Source organism: Thermobia domestica, chromosome 4 (genome assembly GCF_964235325.1).
Source record: "Thermobia domestica chromosome 4, izTheDome1.hap1.1, whole genome shotgun sequence".
In the NCBI taxonomy this organism is placed as follows: Eukaryota; Metazoa; Arthropoda; class Insecta; order Zygentoma; family Lepismatidae; genus Thermobia; species Thermobia domestica.
Genome location: NC_137457.1, coordinates 277367004 through 277389772, shown reverse-complemented (window position 1 = coordinate 277389772; position 22769 = coordinate 277367004). Strand labels below are relative to the sequence as shown.

The following is a 22769-nucleotide window of genomic DNA, read 5'->3' as shown; positions in this document are numbered from 1 at the left end:
TACACACAACCTACTAGGGAATGAAGACCATGTGCTAACAAAGAGTGCACTGGAAAATGAAATAACATGTTATAACAAAAATTAAAATAAGATGATAATCGATACAAATATAGAGAATGAATATGACATATCCGAACTTCGCCAAGTATGGTAGAAGAAGCTATTTGTTTACTTCTTCTTGGCCAACCGCTAAGAACATTTATAAATCTATATGTGGCTTTGTTATACGCAATTAGTACATTCAAATTCACAAACGATGACGAACTGAAGGGTACGAAGGTACAGTTGCAAGTAACAACCGTAGTCATAATAATATTCTACTAAACAACGTTGAAAATAGTGGGTAATTAGGTGGTAAGTAGAAATGACCAAAACTGAACAGTTTACATCGATCATTTCGAAATACAGCTAGAAGATTAAATTTACAAGAAATAACAAAAATCAGTGAAATTTGGAGTTATACTAAGCATAGTTTGAGGGGAAAAGCGAGCATCCCCGGTGGGGATACTTCAGCTGACTTCTTTGGGGGGGAACAAAATGTGATTGAGGGGGAAAATCCCCCTCATCCCCCCCGGTAATTCGCACCCTGATTCACTCCCAAGAATAAGTTCTACCTCTGCTTGTTTCCTCTTTATTGAAACCAGAACAACTTCCGGTTTAAACATTGGATCTCTCTTGAGCAAAAACGATAGTATATAGCAGGAAACGATTTCTTTTATGAACTCAGCGCCCCAAGAATAGATTCTATCTCTGGTCGTATCTATTTATTGAAACCAGAACAACTTCCGGTTTAAATATTGGATCTCTCTTGAGCAAAAACGATAGTATATAGCAGGAAACGATTTCTTGTATGAATTCAGCGCCCCAAGAATAGATTCTATCTCTGGTCGTGTCTACTTATTGAAACCAGAAGAACTTCCGGTTTAAATATTAGATATCTCTTGAGCAAAAACGATAGTATATAGCAGGAAACGATTTCTTGTATGAATTCAGCGCCTCAAGAATAGATTCTATCTCTGGTCGTATCTATTTATTGAAAATGTATAACCACTTCCGGTTTAAGTATTGGATCCACATAAAGGAGAAACGGTAATAGATATCATGAATGAATTTTTGTATGAGTTCAGCGCCCCAAAAATTGGTTCTATCTCCGATCATATCTATTTATTGAAACCGCATAACGACTTCCGGTTTCAGTATTAGATCCCCATAGAGGAGAAACGGTAATAGATAGCATAAATGATTTTTTTATGAATTCAGCGCTCCAAGAATTGGTTCTATCTCCGATCATATCTATTTATTGAAACCGGATAACGACTTCCGGTTTCAGTATTAGATACCCATAGAGGAGAAACGGTAATAGATAGCATGAATGAATTTTTGTATGAATTCAGCGCTGCAAGAATTGGTTCTATCTCCGATCATATCTATTTATTAAAACCGGATAACGACTTCCGGTTTCAGTATTGGATCCCCATAAAGGAGAAAAGGTAATAGATAGCATGAATGAATTTTTGTATTGATTCAGCGCTGCAAGAATTGGTTCTATCTCCGATCGTATCTATTTATTGAAATGAGATAACCACTTCCGGTTTCAGTATTGGATCTCCCCATAGAGCAGAAACTGTACCTAGATAGCAGGAATGATTTTTATTTTATGAATTCATAACCCCAAGATTAAGTTCTCTCTCTCTCTCTCTGTTTTTGCTCTTTTATTAAAACCGGAACTGGTACACCTACTACTTTCCGATTTGAATATTGGATTAGTATAGTAAGGAATCTCATATTTTCGCTAAATGTGAAACTAAATTCATTGTTTTCTTTGTTTGAAAATTAGGACACACATTAGCATTGCAGCCTGGCGAAGGCTACTTGCATCCTAGACATGCACACTTGGCATCATTATCCTTGCTTTGGTTTTTGTCCAAGTATTTTTTATCTTGTTTTTATGCTCAAGAGTAAGAAGTAGCAAATTGAAGACAGAGAAAGAGAAAATGAAACTTGAAATAGCCACTAGCTAAATAAAGATTCACCAATGTGATCTATTAACATACATCCAGGTGTTGTTTTATTGTTTTTTATTGATTTTAAAAGAAAAGGAAGCGAAAGAAAGAAAAAGAGTAAAAGAAGAATCGAAATACAGTTGCACCCGGAAGAGCAAAATCGAAACAATAGTACTTAACCGGTTACATCTGAGTGTTACGTGACTGCAATCTAGACACAATGTTCGAAGTGGAACTAAATTGCTACCGGTATGATCGTGTATAATCTTGTCCCCCCCCCCCCAAAAACACTGAAAAGTTCTTCATTTTTTTTTATCTACAATTCGAATAAAATAAAAAAATATGTATTTTCTTTGTCCAATTAAGATCTTTATTTAGAACAAAATATGATATTAACATTGTCTATACACGGTTTCAAAAATATCTACGTTTAACAGTTAAATCGAGGTGGGTAGCTTAGATTTTTTCAACAAGATGCCCCTCGTTGATCAAAACTAACTCAAATTTTAGAACGTTTATATTGCATGAAAATGCTATATTTTAACTTAATAATTATTTAGTTAGAGTTGAACTTAATAATCATTAGTTATATAACTATTACATTATATAACTAATATATTGTATTTACTGTAGGTGTGTTTGCTTTATCTTTCAACAACGAGATTGTAGTGTTTTAGGACTTTCTACGTGCGAGTTGTCTTCCCCTTCCCTTCATTGTTTATGATGGGGGTAGCATACTTAAAATCGTGGCTTTTAAGATTTATTCTTTCTGGAGAAAGGAGGGAGGCGTCAAATGATGTCACTACACAGGGCGGCTAATTATCTACGTCTGGCTCTGGGTAGGTCCCACCGAGTATTAAAACGCATTGTCACTCGGAATCGTTATACGTCTGCTGTGCAAGTGACGGAGAAACTCAAGTTCAAATAAATACCAGAAAGTGTCATATTTCAAGATATTTTGAAATTATTTTTTTCTCGCGTGTAGAGGCAAAAATTAGCACGCAGTGGGGTATATAAGTTGGGTAACGAGTTTTAACTCCCGTTCTTCAGCAAGTATGCAAAAATAAACATTTATCATACTAAGATATGTATACAAACGCCTGAAATTATATGAACGTGGGAGCTTAAACGCCCTTGACGAACGTATGCGTAAGCCACTAACTTGATAAATTGGGTGGATTTGAAAGTTGGTCACTAGATTTCCAAATGATATATTGAGAAATTTATATTTAAAAAAATAAAAAGAAACAAACACATGATAAAATGTAAAGTTACATTTTATCCCACAATACGTCTCTGTACATTCGTGTCAAATATATTTCACGTAATTAAACTCAGACAGTTAAGATGAGAGTGGTTAGAGTGCATTGCATTAGAAGTCATCTGGAAAGAGACCTTTGAGTAGAACTCTGGTTGAATTGGAAATTTCAGCACCGACGCTGCAGCATATAAGATAGAAACATCTACAGTTTAATATGGGAACCGAAGTACGTAAGCTTCCGCCGATAATCGAATCCTAGTCCTTCCGTTGAAAATGAGTACCGTAAGACGGGGTTACGTTGCACAAGATTTAAGGAATTTCAAAGAAAATTGTATGTAACTTATAAACGTAATGATTTAGAACACTGCATTTTAAACATATAATACTAGGTATGAAAACATTAATGCAGTCACTGGCGTCTCTGGCGTGTAAAATTTGGGGGAGGGGCATCAAAGAAAGTGATTTAAATGGTACTACCTAGCCCAATCTGTTTGTTAACTTCGATTCCATTTGTTACCTTTCTGCTTACCTTCACAACGGGCCCCCTAAGGTAGATCAAGAACTCGATTACAATCGTTTCACAGCCTGAATATTATATTCCAAATAAATATACTTATTATTATTTATATGATATTCTGTCGTTAGTAAGTAAATTAAATTAGAATAAAATATTGAATATTTTGTACTTCAAAATATTGGGGTGACGCGTCCTCCTCGTCCCGCCCGTCAGAGACGCCCGTGATGCAAGTTCATTAGTAAACATTCAGTATGACCATAGTTATTGAAATATAAACTTTAGTGCAAAGTAACCCATAGGTGGGGTTATTTTGCACAACATATAAAAAAGTATATTCAACATACGAATATAACGTTTCTGTGCAACGTTTCCTCTCCAGTATTTATACATTTTACTTTCTACACAAAACTGCATGCAGTCTACAAATATTGATAGAATGACGGTACCGCTATCGATACTTACTATGAATTGCCAATATTTGTAAAGAAAATTATGTATTTTCTGGTACCGGTACAGGAAACCACATCCCAATAGTTTAGCATGTGTCCCACAAAAATGCCAACTCAGGAAATGAAAAAAAAAAAATCTCGTAAACTGATTTGCCTTGGTTATTCCTTATGTCCAAGAATATCATTCCAACCGTAATTAGTGGAAGATTTACGGAGTTCGGGAGTTTCAGGCTGAAGTCCACCCAAATTGCATGATTTCTTTATTAAAAAAAAAAAATCTAATGTTTGTCATTCCTATGCGTAGAAGCTTCAAGCCCCCCAAAATTCTAAAGATGTCTAAAAAAAACGTAACCTTTGTGAGTGAAACCACTCTCAAAGTATTTTTCTGGATCCGCCACTGTTCATAATTTATTTTCCAACAAGAAATTCATTGTGGCATCTACCCAAATAGGAAATTTATCTAAATTTAGAATGCAGGAGGTTCCAGTAGTAATAATTTCCTATGTAAGCAGTATTTTAGACGACCAGTGCAAAGTAACCCCGATTAGAGGCTGCCTCCACCCACTTTTACTTTTTTTTATGACTTTAAAATGTTTCACATTTCAATTTCAACTACTGCAACCAAAGTCCCATTATACACAGTAGTATTCTACGAAACTGACTTAATTTTGTCAACAATTCTTGTACGTGATATCTTTCAAATTTTGGAGGCCTTTACAGTGACTGCTTTCCATACGTCTAGAACAACAAACCCTCCGGATAATTAGAACTGATGTTAACCGCCAACATTATAGCCAAAATATAGTTAGATGTTCTATCTTTTACGGTGGCAGCTTGAAACTTCATCTTTACCGACAGAGAACTGTGAAACTCTTTTCATATTTTGTGCAAAGTAACCCCTGATATGCAAAGTAACCCCGTCCCACGGTATATTAACTATATAACCTCGAGGATTTTTTTTTGGGGGGGGGGATAAGCAAGATTGTAGGAAAATATAAAGTTGGAGCTTCCTCGAGGGATGGACAATAAGCTCCTTAGCTTAGAGAGATGGACAATAAAATTAATATTTCGCCGCTTATGTTCTCATTTAACTCCCAATCAACCTACTATGGGGATGGTTTGGCACAAAACACGATTCACTTCCAAGTTTTGTTTTTGTTCAGGGCCGTGCCGTCGGGGGGGCGAGCGGGGCAACGGCCCCGGGCGCCGACGTAAGGGGCGAAAAATTGGAAGAAAAAAGGAAAAAAGAGAGGAAAAATTACTTGTAGTATATGTATGGGGGCGCTGTCGTATACTCTCGCCCCGGGCGCTGATTTTTCCACGGCACGGCACTGTGCTGCAATGAACCGTTGAGTTCCCTAAGCTAAAATATGTTTGTAAGACACCATTCGGAGTTTTATGCAAGAACTATCGATGTCATACTCAGATAAATTACTTTGAAATAAAAATGAATGAAATAAAATCTTTCAGGGTAACGTCCCGGTCCCACGACTATGCTTTTTAGGCTAAGCGAGACGGATGCTTAAGGCACGTGAACAAGGGCGCCCATCAGGGGGGAAAGGTACAGGAAATTGTACTTCAGAACATCGAAAATCCAGTAGAATTTTTACATTAGTTACAGCAAAATCTGAAACTATTTTTGAAACGTCGCTTATACTTGCTGCCCTTGGAAACCACAACATGGGCGCCCTTGCACGTGAATGATGATGGAAGAATTACTGGAATGATGACATAGGAGGAAATGGGAGTAACCCAAGTAAACAGTCGGTGGAGTTGATTTTCAGTTTAACGTCCCTTTCAGCAGCGAGGCTATATGAGACGGGACCTACTGATTAACGTAGAATCCAAACTATATGAGCTCCCACCGGGAATCGAAGCCGGGTCTCCCATGCAAAAGGTGTGTACGCTAACCGCTTAGCCCCGAAGGAGTTCAAGAGTAACCTACGAACACGACTTTGAAGTAAAAGAACTGTAATTATCAATTATGTTAAAACACCCGCAACACATAAGGAAGTACACAGAAAATGCAACCGACATACGACCTGGCTGCTGGTAAGCAAAGAGTCGTCAACCTAATTGGCCAGTTAGATATAAAACAACTTCGAAGTAAACAAACAAAACAACATCGTTTTAACATGTGAGCTAACTTCTTAAGCTGTCAGTTGATGGCTGAGCGAGACCGCATTCGGATGCACACCTAGCTCAGCCGAGTGAATGCCTTTTTTTCTCTCTCTCTCTTCACGTACTTGAAGAGCGAGTGCCGTGTCCCAGATGGAACCAGAAATTGACTCATAGCGTAGTGGTGTGTCGGATGGTCGCTTGCTAGGTTGCGGGCCAAGTTCAAGGATATCGCGATGAGCGGGCGGGCAAGGTGGAGAGATTGTTTATATGTTTATCATCATTATTTAGTGCCAAGTTTATTTGTGTTTATTAGTTTACATCTTTTGGATAATCTCAATGTTTGTAGTGCCAACCATGTCCTTGGCTGGCCGGACAAAAGAATATACCCAGCTCAAATTTCCGTTGATGAACTATCAAATATCAGTGCTCTAGGATCAGTTATTAATTATGGTCTACAAAGGAGAACAGGAAAAGGTAGGTTCTTTTTTTATGTTTCCTCTTTTCTTCGTATTGTTTCAAGGTCAACAAGATGATCTAGTTTATTTTTTGCTACAGAAAAGTGTCACAAAATAATCAACGCTTTTAATTGATGTTTTTAAAATTAAAATTCGTGTCATTGTAGCCATGAAACTGGCTAGATTGTATTTAGTTGATGATTCCGTCGTCGTTAATTTTGTTTCGAATCCGGTATTCGGACTCTCATATGGCTATATGGTTAATGTATGCATCTTCGGTGCGATAGTTCTAGGTTCGATTCTCGGTGGAAGCTCGAGTGGTTTGGATCCCATGTTAAGCTGCTGACCACGTAACATGTAGCCTGTGAGTTGAAAGGAGCCTCCCATCATGACACCGGTTAACCCGTAAGTACTTGCACCCTTTTTTGTGACACCAGTACTCGCGCGGGGGTCCAGTAGCCCCCCAGATTGATATTAGTTTTTTTTACAATAAAAAATATATTTTTGTAATAATTAAAACAATGTAGCATAACTCTAGACATGTTTTTAAAAGTATTTGGTGCAATTAGATTTTTGGTGTTCATTTTGAGATTTTTCATCAGGGCTTCTTGCTAGCAAAAAAAAAAAAAAAAAAAAAAAAACTGTTTGGGGATCTGTGAACACCCCGCGCAAGTACTTAAGGGTTAAATCAAGGGTAAAACTAGATCTGAAAAGGTATGGGGACGTATAACGTCACCCTGTCCTCCGTGCCTATCTCCGCCCATTGTAACTTTTAGGAAGTGGGGGACGCCATAAATATTTTTTGGAGGTGGGGTAATGGCGTTCCCCCCGTTCGCCCTCAGTTTTACCCCTGAGTTAAATATGAAAAATAGTCATTTCCTTGGATTGTTTATTCACAATTGTTGATTTTCTCCAGCCCTATTAACAGCAGTTTGGTATTGACAACGGACCTGGCTTTAAAAGAAAAAAACTTTGTTCTTTTTAAAGAATAGGGTTGTAGTTTTCTGATGTAGTTTGTATTAGAGATAAGTACAGAAACACGTTTTCCGGTTTTTAGAAAAACTGATTTTTTTTTTAAATCAAAAAACGGTTTTACGGTTTTCGAAAACTAGTTCGTTTTCTATCAAAACCGATTTTGGAGCAACCCGAAATGTTGGTTTTCGGTTTCATACAAACAAGTTTCCGGTTTATATGAAAATCGGTTTTTGCTCATTCCTATATCTATAGGAGTTATCCTGAGATGGTCCCTGAAGTTTCTTATCACATGCGGAGGGAAAATGCAGCCTTTATTTTGGTGCTAGTGTTACCAACCACGGTCACTCTGTTTTACACCATGAAAAAAACTGCCATTATAGATGAAAAGCCTTGATCCGTGCAGTAAGTACGCCAGAAATTTTTACTTGGGGGGGTGTTCAAAATAAAAGGGGGGGTGTGCTCTCAGAATAGTGATAAAATTAAAAAAAAAACTGAAACAAGAAAACAGTATAACGCAACTAATGCAATACTACTGCTTTTACTACTACTACTACTACTACTACTACTACTACTACTACTACTACTACTACTTCTACTACTACTACTACTACTACTACTACTACTACTACTACTTCTACTACTACTACTACTACTACTACTACTACTACTACTACTACTAATAATAATAATAATAATAATAATACCATCAGCTCTTCACAGTGCTAGGATCAATAAAGTAAGTTCACACATTTGAGCATTTATTATTATTATTAAACTAAGTAATACAATGAAACCTCTCAAAACGGACATCGGTAGAACCAATTATTTTTCCGTAAATGAGAGGTGTCGCTAAAAGGAAGGGTTCTCTCTCATAACACCACACCACACATATTTATGGTATGCAAGAATAAGAAAGTTTGTCCTCTTATGAAGATGTCTACTATTGAGAGATGCCCGTTAAGAGAGGTTTCACTGTATTAGGAATTAACCTCCACTATTTTATCCAGTAATTACATGTGAATTGATTACATACGAATTATTGTAATTATTTTGCAAAATTCTGCTATTATTTCATTTTTTTCACCCCAGCAAGTTTTAGTGGGTGATTTTTTTAAAATATTAATTGGGAAAAAATTCCCTCGTTCCATGCTGAAATCACATTCGTTTAGTAATTAATACTATACATACTTCCAATTACATTATTTTAATATTCTAACCCTGTTGTTAACGTTAATTGTTGTAATGTTATTTGATCTCTTAATCTCCGTTCCTGCTCCTTTCTGGCTACGTTATTAATTCTGAATATCTTTCATAAGAAAATTATTCATTGATTTAGTTGTTTTCCAGAAATCCTGTTTTTTCAATTTACAAATATTTTGTATCTTTCTGTTTTGTCTTCTTTAATATACCCTAATTTTAATAATCTCAGGGCTCATAGTGGTCTGGTCTCTTGTAAATAGTTGAAAAGTGACCAAAACTGGCCAAAAGCACACGAAAAAGTGACCAAAATCTCATCATGCCGCCTTTTTCCTTTGTCAATTTCTCCATCACCTCTCTCTTCGTTTGTTGTTTTGTTTCTTTTTGAGCTTCCTCCTTTCTTAGGTTTTCAAAGTATGCTTTGTAGTTACGGTAAGCAGACTTAGCAGATGTAAAAAGCTTCTGAGTAAGTGGAACCAGTTCTGGCCTATTTCTGAATTTCTTCATCCCAGACATTATATTTAACTTCGCATATAGAGTTCTCAAAAACGTGAAATATTCAAATTCTTACCAACTGAATATTTCCTACTCTTAAGAAGAACATAGAAGAAGCATAACACAATACGAACATGATGAACCACACAAACACACACACAACGTTGAACGGAGCGTTAACTATTACGAGAGAAAACTAAAATATTATTATGATAGAAGAAAGAATATACAGAAGGGTTCTCAACCCCACCTTGAGAGCTTAAGCATCCACAAACCATCCACTGTGCTTTAGAAAGAATAAAAATTGAAGTGAGAATAAAGTAGACTGTTTGACATGTGGCAGCAAGTACTGAAGCTTTCAGAAGAGTAATGAGTAACAAGGTTTTGCCATTTTCGATTTGCTTTTATATTTTTCTTAGAAAACTGCCAATGCAAAATATAAATCACACGAAAAAGTCAATTTACCTCTGAAAAAAGTAACTTTTAGTGACAATTTTTTTAAAAAAGTAACTGTTAGTGACCAACTTGAAAAAAAGTAAAATTTAGTTTTAAAAAAGTGACTCGCTATGAGCCCTGTTCCGCTCAATGAATTTACGTGAATAAAAACATACTTTACAAAAAAATTAAACTAGCGCAAATGCGTTACTGCATAAAACTAGACTCAGTCTAAAATATATATAATTCTTACTTCGATCGATGTCTTCATTTCTAAAAGCGTTTTGACTACATCCTTGTAACGTCCGTCCGTTGATACACCGCCACTTGCATAGCAGGCTCGAAACCAGCCACAGAGCTTTGAGGGCCATGAATATGTTAGGAGGGGCCAAGTCATTAAAAATTCTCGTACAAATATCTAAATTGTGCATTTTGTATTATTGAGGTCTGGAGGGGACATGAAAAATTTAGGAGGCCAGGCCCTCCCTAGCCCCCCTCTGGTTGCGAGCCTGTTGCAGAGTAGCACTTACCAACTGAATCTGGTATAGGCTTATTACTTTATTGTCACACTTTTCCTTATTGAGGAGGAGGTAGGTGAATGACCGCTCAAGACGTTGTCAATTTCAGTCATCTGCATCTGTTCATCAATCTCTTTTCTCGGAAACGACCGCGGAGCCCAGAAGGGTAGGTATCAGCGGTCTGTTTTGTCAATTGTTTCGATCAAAACACTGCCCGAAACAATGAGGTCATGTGGTTCTCGAAGCCGTTTATGAGAACGAAGTCGCTTAGTATTTTGAAGTGAAATAAATAAGTAAAAATATGCCTTCTTTCCTAAACGCTAAACCTTTTTTTAAATTGATGTAATAAATAATCCATATGATACTGCTTGATCATTGGGGGAGTATTCCTTTTTCATCCAGGGGTGTGTGTACAGAAATTTGGAGGGGTGTTAGGGGGGTGTTGGGGGGTGTAGATTACTCCCTGGATCCGTAAGTAGTAGTAACGCCGCTATTAGCTGGCAGAGGCCTTCTCTTAGAGACCTGCACGGGCCGAATTTTTCGGCCCGAGCCCAATCCAGCCTGAACGTGCCTAGGCCCGGCCCAGCCCGGGCCCGAAAAGTTTTAGAGATTTTCGGCCCGAGCCCGGCCCGGCCCGATAAGTTTTTTAAAATTCTTGGCCCGAGCCCGGTCCGGGCCCGATAAATTTTAAAAGTTTTTGGCCCGACCCCGGCCCGATAAAGTTTTTAAAAAATTAGCTCGAGCCCCAATCTTTCTCAAAATTTAGTACTAAATTTGACCTAACCTCAGGAACATTTTCTAAACTCTGGTTTACAACCTGACGCTTGCCTCCCGAATGGTACCATTGCCTCCTAGAACTTTGCCTGTCATCGAGAGAACAAAAACTCCATTCTCTGTAACAAAAATCTAACTTAATTGATTTTTAGCATAAAGTGAAGATGGCAATATTGTTTAGCGACAGGCAAAACATTCCCACCCCTTCTTGTTATATTTTCAGTTCAGTGAAGGTCAAGGTCAGAGCTCAATTTACCGCATAATGCCTGCAATCCTCTATGATGAAAGTGGAGCCGCTAAGCAGCACAGACTGTAAATAGCTTTGCATTCTTTGTAACATTTTTCACGGACACACTTCTTCAACGTTTGGCTTTATTCCAATTATCGTTTAACGAAAGTCAATAATTATTAAAGAATTGCAATTGATCGGCCCCAGCCCAGCCCGACATGAAGAGAAATCAGTGTCGGCCAGCCCAAGCCCGGCCCGGCCCAAAGAAATAACAGTGTTGGCCCGCCCAAGCCCGGCCCGGCCCAAAGAAATAACAGAGTCGGCCCGCCCAAGCCCGGCCCGTGCAGGTCTCTACCTTCTCTTGCTGGCTTCTCTATAGTTTGTGTGACAGGAGACAGACACAAGATGATTGCTGTCTTCAGCTTTCTTATGATCTAAAAGAGAAACTCAAAAGTTCAAGTAATTTCTAACTTCATGATTCTCTACCACAGAAAATCAGAACCTCCACCTCTGTATAGTTCTTCCCGCTGGTCTAGTGACTAGTACCTTTGATGCTCGAGATCACGGGTTTGATTCCCGGTGCGAGAGCCTTGAAATTTGAACCCACTCCAGTAGTTTGTGTCCCACTTTAAACTTTAGTTTCATATCTTTAAAAAAAATGTAACAAAAATACGTATAGTATCGATGCTGTGAAAAGGACGCTAAATTCGAATCCATCTTTATACCTCTGATTGGTTTAAAATTTAGTTCCTTAACTTTGTATGTTGTAAATTTTGAAAATCTTTTCGTTTTCAAAAGATATATTGATCGGGAAAGAATTGAGGGCAAGAAAAATAATCTTTTATAGTTTCTCATTAGCGTGGATGTCTCCGAACATATCCACAAGAGATGTTTAAGAAGTTGTCTGTGTTTATATATTATATATATGAAATTAATACGTTAACATCAGTAATCTTACGGTACATCGGTAACATCATACGGTAACCTCATACATTACTTTCGAAAACGAAGAACGTTAATCTACTGTATAGGTTGCAGGCACAATTCAATCTGTATTACGTAATATTTAAAACTAATATACATGGAAATTCAGCTAACTTAATGAAATCACTATGATTACAAATAGTATTTAAAGAAAGTCTTATTGCAGAAAGGAAATAAGTTACTTTTAGCAATTGAATTATTAACACGAGATAACATTCTTTGGCGCATGTGGTCCTCCGGTCCGATACCCGGTGGCAGAGCATTGAGCGTGCTTCGGATTCCAATTTAAGCCCAGCACATCTCATGAAGTTTCGGTGCTGAGAAGGAAATGAAATCTTTGTTTTACGTCCCGCGGTTATGTCGGACAGGGAAAAGAAGATTGCAATGAAGATAGAGGAAACGGGAGAATCCTGAGAAATCCGACGCACACGGTGTTTGTCCACTACAAGCCCTAATTGGTGCGAGCTAGGATCGACCGAGAAACCTCACGCACCAGAGGTTAACACTGTACCATTAAGCTACCACACGTTCCCCCGATGCTTAGAAGAACCCTAAACTTAAGCTGTCAAACAAATAAATGAGATTACCACATGTGGGAATTTTTACAGGTTAAATCTGTTAATAAAGATATTAGGAGTATATAGTGAACTGAACTGAACTGGCGTAACAGCTCTTAAGAGACTAGAGCCTACTAGCCACCTTTGATGCGAGTGGTCACCACATCGGCTACCCTCGCCGTTAATTCTAGCTTTTTAGACTGAAGTTCGATACTTCTTTCTTTAAGTAGCTACCCAATTGGATTCACGGTGCTGCCATGTCAACATCACTGGCGTACGCAAGGGGGCAGTTCGGGTTTAACCCGTCTTGAGCAAGATATTATGGAAAAATAAACATGTTTTACGTTAATCTAGTCCTAAAAGGAAATGTAATTGAGTATAAGAACCCCTTAATGAATTTCTGCGTACGCCACTGGCCAACACCATCTTGTGAGTACGAATGGTTATTTATAATGACATATGAAAGTTTATAATGACAGTAATTATGATATCTTGATTAAATTTAGATTCTGGTGTTTTATATGACCTGATCCAGCACTGCTTGATTTCGCTGATCTCAGAAGAAATTTTATACCAGTGTGGTTAGCATGAGTATATAGTATTTTCTGATAGTCCATATTTTAATGTATTGAAAAATTGCAATGTGCATTTTGACTTTCGAACGACGATAGAAGAAAGAACATGGTAACAATGAAAAAATCGAAGACGAGATTTCAACGGATTTACACACTTTTTACGGCCTTTATATACCGAAAAAGTTGTTCTTCCATGTCAGTCCACCCGTTCATTCTGATATACAATCGCCTAAAGTCATACCTCAAGGTATGTGAATAAAATTTTACTTTTATTATTATTATTATTATTATTATTATTATTATTATTATTATTATTATTATTATTATTATTTTAATGAGATTCTCCAGGGGAAGTTTTCAAATTTTCTTTCTACCCTCAAAAATGTAGGTAATTACCGGTACTGAACGGTAAAAAACAAACAAACAAACAAAAAAAAAAAAAACAGAAACAGCTCTAACAACTTTGTGTATTTTTTTTTTAACAAATCAACATTTCATTAATTACCCTATACTATAGTATAAGGCATTTCTCTGAAGACAATCCAGAAGGGATAGTTTACTCTTGGGGTAAGTTTTTCTCTTAACAATTTTCTAAAAAATGTCTCAGGAAACTTTGCTAATCTATACTATTAAATAAAATGATGCTTTTGTATCGTACATAGATAGATTTTCATCAAATTTAATCCTATATGTACCCATTTTTGCCCCAAGTTTAGGCTAGATTTGAGGAAGTAAAATTTTATAGTACGTAAGTGTATAATGAGTAGTTTTGCCATTCGTCCCGGAAATTCCGGGACCGTCACGGAATCGAGATTTGCGTCCCGGCGTCCTGAAAATATTTCTCGGGACGCTTAGATCTCCCGGATTTTAGCGAAGGGAATATTATAGTTTTTTTTCCCACAGAATTATTCTCTTCAAGTTCTGAGTATGGCAATTCAAAAGTTGAAAAAACTTGAATACATAAAACATGGATTTAATTAAGTTCACGATTTAACTACTTTGACGTTAAACGAAGCATTTGTTTCACTGGGCCAGGGACAAAAGGTTTGACTGCTCAATCTTATTGTTATCTTTAGTACTCTGTTTCAATCTGCATCTTGCTTCCGAAATATTTTAATCAATAATTCCTGATATTTTTGGTAATTTTTCCGCTGACCATTCAAGAAGAAAAATATATTGTTTTAGCCTAGAAAAGACTTTGAAAGCCACAAAATATGAGAGATCCTGAGGAGAAAAAAAAAATTTGCTTACCAGAGGAAGGGGGGTAAATCATCCGCTTACGTTTGCTTAATTATGGAAAAGAAAGTCTACTAAAGTGACTAAAAATTTGATTACGTAATACTTGAACAATTTTATCTAATGGAAAATAATAAATTAGTATATTGCACTTCTTTTCACTTTAAGCACTTCAAAGATTTTCGTAATTTAGCAGCGTTTCGGAGTTTCATTTTTGAAATATGGCAAACCTAATAATGAGGTATTGCCTGTGAGATAAGCAACTCGGCCCACACTACTCCATTATACTCTGAATACCGATAGGAGCAATGTTGAGGGTATTGCTCGTTGTTATACACAATATTTCATGGATTTCTTTACCCTCAAAGTGTTTGCATAAATATTACTCTTCCCGTGCGAAGAACGAGTGCTTCTGCCAGTATTTCATAAGTAAATAAATATCTCATCTACAAACCAACAATATGGTATAAACTATATTTTTCATCAAACAATTCGTAAAGGAGTAGTTTATTCTTAGTCCAAATTACCAACAAACTCTTGCTCCGTATGCTTATGCATTCAAAAACGCACGTATCGATCGACTATTTGCTCCTGGTATTCAATCCAACTCGCCTTTCTCCCAAGGCCGCAGATTTCCCTGTAAATTTGGGGCCCATTCAGATGCAGATGGTATATATATGAAGATTTTAAGACAAATTGCGCTCAAATTATGCCAAATATTGTACAATAGGGGGCCCACATGAGCTTTGAGGGGCCCGGGTCCTCTCGGCTCCCAGGATCGGCGCCCTTGATTTCTCCTCCTCCTCTCTTTCCTAAACCCGTCTGTGTGGTGGGAATCTACTATTTCCATTCAGGCGGAAAACTGGAGCCATGTTTACAACCTTTATAGCCTTAAAACCGTCTCTTGCATTCCTTTGTTTTCATTCTAACAAACTTTTATTGTAGTAACAAACCTTTACTGCCTTAAAAAGTGTTCCTGAACAAGGGGAAGTTTATAATGAACCCTCTAACTAACTAAGCTACAAGAGGTCTACGTTGAATATCAACGGCACACCCACTGAGTCAAATGTTGGATAATCTATTATATTAGTTTCTCAACGTAGCTAAAGGAAAAGTATATGAACAGTGACTGAACGCATAAAGTCATGAATTGGTAGTTAATAGGTTCATGGTTCGAAACCCGTCTCGGAAGCTGAAGATTTTTAACATTCTTAATTTCTCAAATCTTTCTCTCTCTTCGCAATCATCTGATGCCCTAAAAAGAGTTCTCTACCTTAATTTGACAACTATCTGATGTGATCCTTGAAGTTCGGAAACTTTCCTTTTTCTGTTTCACAAAATCACAAATTTCGTCATGGTATGGATGCTGTCCGATCATTTTTTCCCTCCAATTCTAAACTTGCGTATGTAAATCATTTCTCTTTGTCTCCATATTTGAATCTCTCTCTCCCAAAATCGTCCACTATGAACGTACATGGATTGGGATCAAACCTTCGACTCTTGAAACCAAATGTAAGCGCTTTAGCAATGTGCTATCGTAACTCTATACGTTTGTTGCTAAAAGCAGCGTCATTTTAGATATTGATCGGGGGATTCTCCACAGACATAAAAGTTTCATTTTTTATATATCAGTGCTCTACTATACATTTGATCAAACAACATGTGATTATCAAACTCAAGGAAAGGGAGAATTATTGCCTCCTGTCCTGCCCAAATGACACCCTGAAACATTTGCTTGCATTTACGGTACTGAAAAAACGAAATTAATCATCGAACAATACTCATTTCTGTCAGTAGTTTTCAGAGGTTTGCGCCCGCATTACAGACTTTGGGAAGCACAAAACCCACTGCCGTGATTGACAGTTTCCGTAGATTTCGTAAGGAGCATCTTCCGAGCTTCATGTGATATGCAGTCTTTGAAGAAGGGAAAGAATGCAAATAAAGGCGTTTATGAAGCTATGAGAACATTTTGTGACTTTTTTTAAATTCAGGCTCTAAAAAGTAATTTCAGAATGAAAGAATGAAAGAGACTGTTTTAGAACCATAAATCTTGTAAATCTGGTTCCTGTTTTTTCCATCTGAACGGAAAAAGTATATTACATCACCCAGACTCCTTTAGACAAGAAAAGGAGTAGGAATTGGATTGAATACCAGGAGTAGATAGTCGATCGAGACGCGTGTTTCTGAATACACAAGTACACGGGGTCAGAATTTGTTAGTAATTTGCACTTAAATTTTTTTGTAAAACTTTCATTATTTCGATCTGTAGTAACAATTGTTTCGAGCAGATTATTGACTACATAAATTTTTGTCGTCTTGTCTCGTTAAAATAACGCAAAAAGAAGTATGTTTCCATAGGGGCGTGCCCCATCTATTTCTGCCACTAACAGTGAGCATTGACGCACGTAGTCTGTCGGAAGTCGCTCCCTGTTCGTGTACGACATTTGTCTCCTAACAATATTTTGAAATTTCTTATCGTTTATTATTATTATCATACTATATTTTGGATTTGTCTATCAAACCGCTGTTAATATGTGATTTAAAAATAAAAGAGAAAGTTGTGCTCTTTATTGGCTCCCATCATTTACTACATTCCGGTAAATTAGAATGGTAAGCTGTTTGGCTATTGACTGAAATTACTCGAAGCACTTTACAAGACGGAATGTGTTTTCAGGATGCTAAAATTTGAGATGGTTACCGCCATGGTTCTAGCAGTCAGCTTATCCTATTCTGAGGGCAGGATCGCTAAAAAGAACTTTTTATTTCTATTCGTACACTAATATTATACTTAAGAATGTCAGGGTGGAATAAAAAAGTCAGATGAACTGGTAATTACTTTCTAGATACGGTAATAATCAGTGTCTTTCCTTCATTTGTTCCTCCTTAACCTTTTGACTACCATTTTTTTTTTAATGTGAACATTATTTAATATGTGCATGTACAACTCCTTTAATGTGTTATATTCCTGACATATGTACACACTTTTGGAAGCTAAACAAAGTCTTCTTACCACATCTGACCTGATGGGAGAACAACGTGCATTTTTTTAAAAAGAATTTTCTAAAAACAAATTCCCAACAAATCCCAAACTAAAAACAATTTGAATTATTCACATGGGACACATGTATCCCGTTGGTAGTCAAAAGGTTAAGCTATTACCGTAAATAATCCACCATGTCTCCATGAGCAAAGTATCAAATACGAACACAAGGTTATACTGTAGTGTATTTTCCAATGAAAATTTAAAATTCATTTGTGTGTTTATTTTTAGTTTAACGTCCCTTTCAGCAGTGAGGCAATATGGGACGTGGATTTGCAGCTTACATGTGGGATGCGAACTACATTTAGCTCCACCGAGATTCAAACTCAGTTCCTATAAAAGAATTTAAATTTTCGTTTTCGGTCTTAGATTCGAAAGAAAAACTTTCACTAAATTCTGGAGAATTCTAAGTAAAGGGAACAAAATAAAAGAGGGATACTAATTCAGCAGTTTTTCCTGCATGTTTTGAGCAATGATTGTAAACAAGAATTTTAGGAATGATCCAGAAAATGGATCAAAAGATTGTGATCTTGTCCAATAATGAGTTTTTTTTTTTTTGGATCAGGTGCCACAAAAGTTTTGAACGACCCCTAAATCGAGTTTTCGTGTTTTCTACGGAATAAGCACATTATACTGAGTTAAGTGATAGTTTGGGTTTGGCTACACTATATGTAGTTTTCCAGATATAAGACGTGCGAGAAAATTTTTGATTGAAATATCTTGGATCAGGGGCCACAAAATTTTTGAATGGCCCCTAAATCGTGATTTCGTATTTTCTACGGAATAAACATCATACTGAATTAAGTGATAGTTTGTGTTTGGCTACATGGTATGTAGTTCTCCAGATATAAGGCTTACAAAAAATTTTTGATTGAAATATATTGGATCTTTTGATCCAATAAAATATAAAAATCTCACTATTTAAGAAAAAATGGAGACATTTTCGGGTCCTGACTTCATTTCAAAAAATCAGAACTAGGATAAAACAAAAAAAGAAGGGACTGTCCGGACTAATGGTAAATGAGAGTCGAATAGCGTTAAAGCTTAAGATATACACGAGACTATATAAATTACTTGTATAATATTATGAGATTTCAAGCATTGCTAACCAAGGGCGACAATGATTTCATTCCGTGACATAAACATTACTATGAAATATCACATAAGAATTTCATACATTAACATTTGTTCGTTCAATGTCCACTTCGGCAGAGAGCTCGAGTCCGTTCTTCCCCTCCCTCAAATACACACCTGACGACAACTGTAACTTTATTTTCAGTGTGCTGTATGTTGTAAGAAGTAATGATTAAAATATGTTTCAAAGGAAATTCGTAGTTGTCTCGTAACGTATACAGGACATTGGCCTACCTTGCAGGTGTCCGGATCAAATTTTGACACATGACCACAGGGATATGAAAATGTTGCGAAACACAGTCTTCCTCACACATGTTAATTTCGCCTGAATCTTTGTGTTATGCAAGTTTCCTTATATGGTACGAAGTTAGACTTTAACTACAATTCTTTTTGAGTTTATTCGATGACAATTAGAAAGCCAATTATTACGGTCTTTTGTAACTTAGGCCTTTAATCTGAGAATTACTTTAATCATTGACTTATTTAATTTTACTTTCGGAAAAAATGTAATATTGAGTCTGTCTCCATTTAGTCTTGGAGAGTATGTAGGAAAGAAAACGATAAAAACATCTACAAATATAGAAAATGTATTTATTATAATTGCTACTAAAAAGTAGAAAATGAAATAACATATTTAAAAAATAATAACAACCAAATAAAACAAATCGCAGTAAAAAGTAAAAAAAAGTTTTAAAGAAAATTCCTTTTAAAAATTTTATTTATGCATGATTTAAAAAAAAGAAACATGAGAAGCAATCTAATATACAATCAATTTATAACATAAGTATACGGAGCGATACCCGTGCTTTTCTATTTAGTAAAGAATAAATAAAATAAGTAATTTTCTTAGAAACAAAATTATATAAATAAAAAAGTAATTTTCTTGAAACCAAAATTATATAAATAAAAATAGAAATTTTCTTGAAACCAAAATTATATAAATAAAAATAGTAATTTTCTTGACAAAATTATATAAATAGAAAAGTAATTTTCTTGAAAACAAAACTGTATAAATAAAGAAAATAATTTTCTTGAAAACAAAATTATATAAATAAAAAAATAATTTTCGTGAAAACAAAATTATATAAATAAAAAATATTTTCTTGAAAACAAAATTATATAAATAAAATAATTTTCTTGAAAACAAAATTATATAAATAAAAATAGTAATTTTCTTGACAAAATTATATAAATAGAAAAGTAATTTTCGTGAAACCAAAATTATATAAATAAAAATAGAAATTTTCTTGAAACCAAAATTATATAAATAAAAATAGAAATTTTCTTGAAACCAAAATTATATAAATAAAAATCGAAATTTTCTTGAAAACAAAATTATATAAATAAAAATAGAAATTTTCTTGAAAACAAAATTATATAAATAAAAATAGAAATTTTCTTGAAAACAAAATTATATAAATAAAAATAGAAATTTTCTTGAAAACAAAATTATATAAATAAAAATAATTTTCTTGAAAAAGTTATATAAATAAAAATAATAATTTTCTTGAAAACAAAATTATATAAATAAAAATAGTAATTTTCTTGACAAAATTATATAAATAGAAAAGTAATTTTCTTGAAAACAAAATTGTGTAAATAAAACATAATTTTCTTGAAAACAAAATTATATAAATAAAAATAATTTTCTTGAAAACAAAATTATATAAATAAAAAAGTAATTTTCTTGAAAACAAAATTATGTTACTTTTTAGTACGATTTGTTCAGTTTAGTTTTAAAAAAAAAGAACTAGGACATTGGAAGAACACTAAAAATATTGTATGTTATAGGGATATGGTTTGAATTACCTGTTAAAATTCAGAAATTTGTTATTCGAATATTCGGATAGCGAATCATTTTTCCGATATGTAAGGGTCATGAAACGTGTAAGTGTGTCGAAATCTCGAATCCGAGTTTTGCAGGAGTACAAAACTTGCTTCACTTTCGTCATGACTTTCCTGGCTAAATCATTAATAATTATTAATTACTTCAATAGTTTTTCTTTGAGGCCACTGTTGTAATCTATATTTATTCTATTATATAAACGACTAGAAATGATTTACTCGTTCTCGCTTAGGCGGTACTACTATCGGTAGAAACGTGAAATTCGAACAGAATACTTGTTTTGGCACGGAAACAAGAGACACGAAAGATTTTTTTTTTTGAAAGATACTTCCTAAAGGAATAAAAAGGGGACTTAAGTTTTCTACCAAAGGTTAAATGTCTCATGAATCTCTTAAGTTAGAAACGTGAAATTCAACATATAGAGTCTTCATTTAAAAAAATAATAAAATTAAAAAAAAAAAAAATAGGAAAAGACATGTTTCAGCAAATATACATGTTCAGATTCTGCTCCTAAGAGGTAAGGAATAGGGGAGGGGCATTTCTATAATACCCATATTTTCCCGTTCTTTATTCAGAAAGTACCGAATGTGAAGATTTAGCTAAGTTGAAATGTGAAATTTAGTATATAAAGTGTTAAGAGTCTTCATCCCGGCGAAATTAAAATACCGATAATTTTACATTAATTATGTGATATCTTCAAATAGATAAAAAGATAATTGAAATATGAAACAAGAGCGCCCTAGACAATATTATTTTGCGTGAGATAGCGTTATCACAAGTCACCTAGTGGCTTTCCGTTTTCAGCTCTTTAGAAACGCGAAAATAAATGCCGATTTTCAAAATGGCTCGAAATCGAAAGCAGATAAGTGAGTCGTGATAACGGTTTCTCATGTAAAATGATATTGTCTAGGGCGCTCTTGTTCCGCATTTCGATTATCTTTTATCTATTTCTAGATATCACATAATTAATGTAAAATTAGCGGTATTTTAATTTCGCTGGGATCAAGACACTCAAGTAAAAATAAAGGAATATATATTCCAGCATTTTTAAAAATCTCTCTCCTAAGTTGGATAGGGGACCAATTTTCTAGTATGAAATTTCTCTTATTTCTCCAGAAAGTGCACAAAGTTTCTTTATTAAAATAGCTGAATATGTATTTAAGCTCTTGTGAATATTCTTCTTCTAAAGGGGGGAAATAAGAGACATTTTATACATTATCCAAATTTCCAGTTTTATATTCATCATTCCGTATTCGTTCTGTTCGAAGCACAAGTATTTCTACTACTTGGATATTATAGTATAGAATATCCAGTGTAAGATTATAGTTTTGTAATTATCTGGTTCTTTCTTTGTAGAAGATACTACATAACTATTTTGTTATTTTCTTTTCAGTTTTAAATTTTTTCGCGGTACCTGTGGACAGCGAATGCTTATCCGAAGATGGAAGACGCTCTGGTGAGTTTTTCAATTACTTTACTTCTTTCTACTGGTGAAATCAATCCCACAATGAAATGAGAACTTTCAATATATATGTTTTGATAATATTTCGAAATGAGTGACAGAAAATTATTTATTGATTTTTTAAAAATTTTTTTAGATTGTCTATAACTCTTATGATATAGTCATACTTTGGAATCCGAACGTAATCCGTTCGAGAACCCCGTTCGACTTCAAAGAGAATTTCCCGCTTTAAAATAATCGAAAATTATTAATTCGTTTCAGGCAGTATCATCATTTCAGATTTTCTCAGGTGTGTCAACATTGTCTATGACATAAGTTCTCGTTTCTCGTTTTTTCTTTCTTTTTTTTTTTTAAATTAGTAGGCTATATTAGAATACAATTTATTGTTTAAAAGTATGCGTTTTCTCAAACGTAGTACCGGCAATTGCCGCCATGTTTCTCCTCAAATGAGGCGCTGGTTCCAGGGGCGAATCCAGGGGGGGGGGGCGATCGGGGCGATCGCCCCC

General features: G+C 35.2%; 1 protein-coding gene across 1 annotated transcript in view; it reads left to right on the top strand.

Moving 5' to 3' along the window:
- The first annotated feature begins 6397 nt into the window (after window positions 1–6397).
- Window positions 6398–22769, top strand: part of LOC145684077 (uncharacterized) — a 112526-nt gene continuing 96154 nt past the window's right edge. The window contains exons 1-2 of the mRNA XM_081755941.1: window positions 6398–6825; window positions 22195–22257. Coding sequence (XP_081612067.1) covers window positions 6585–6825; window positions 22195–22257 — 304 coding nt within the window. The 5' untranslated portion in view covers window positions 6398–6584. The remainder of the gene's footprint in view (window positions 6826–22194; window positions 22258–22769) is intronic.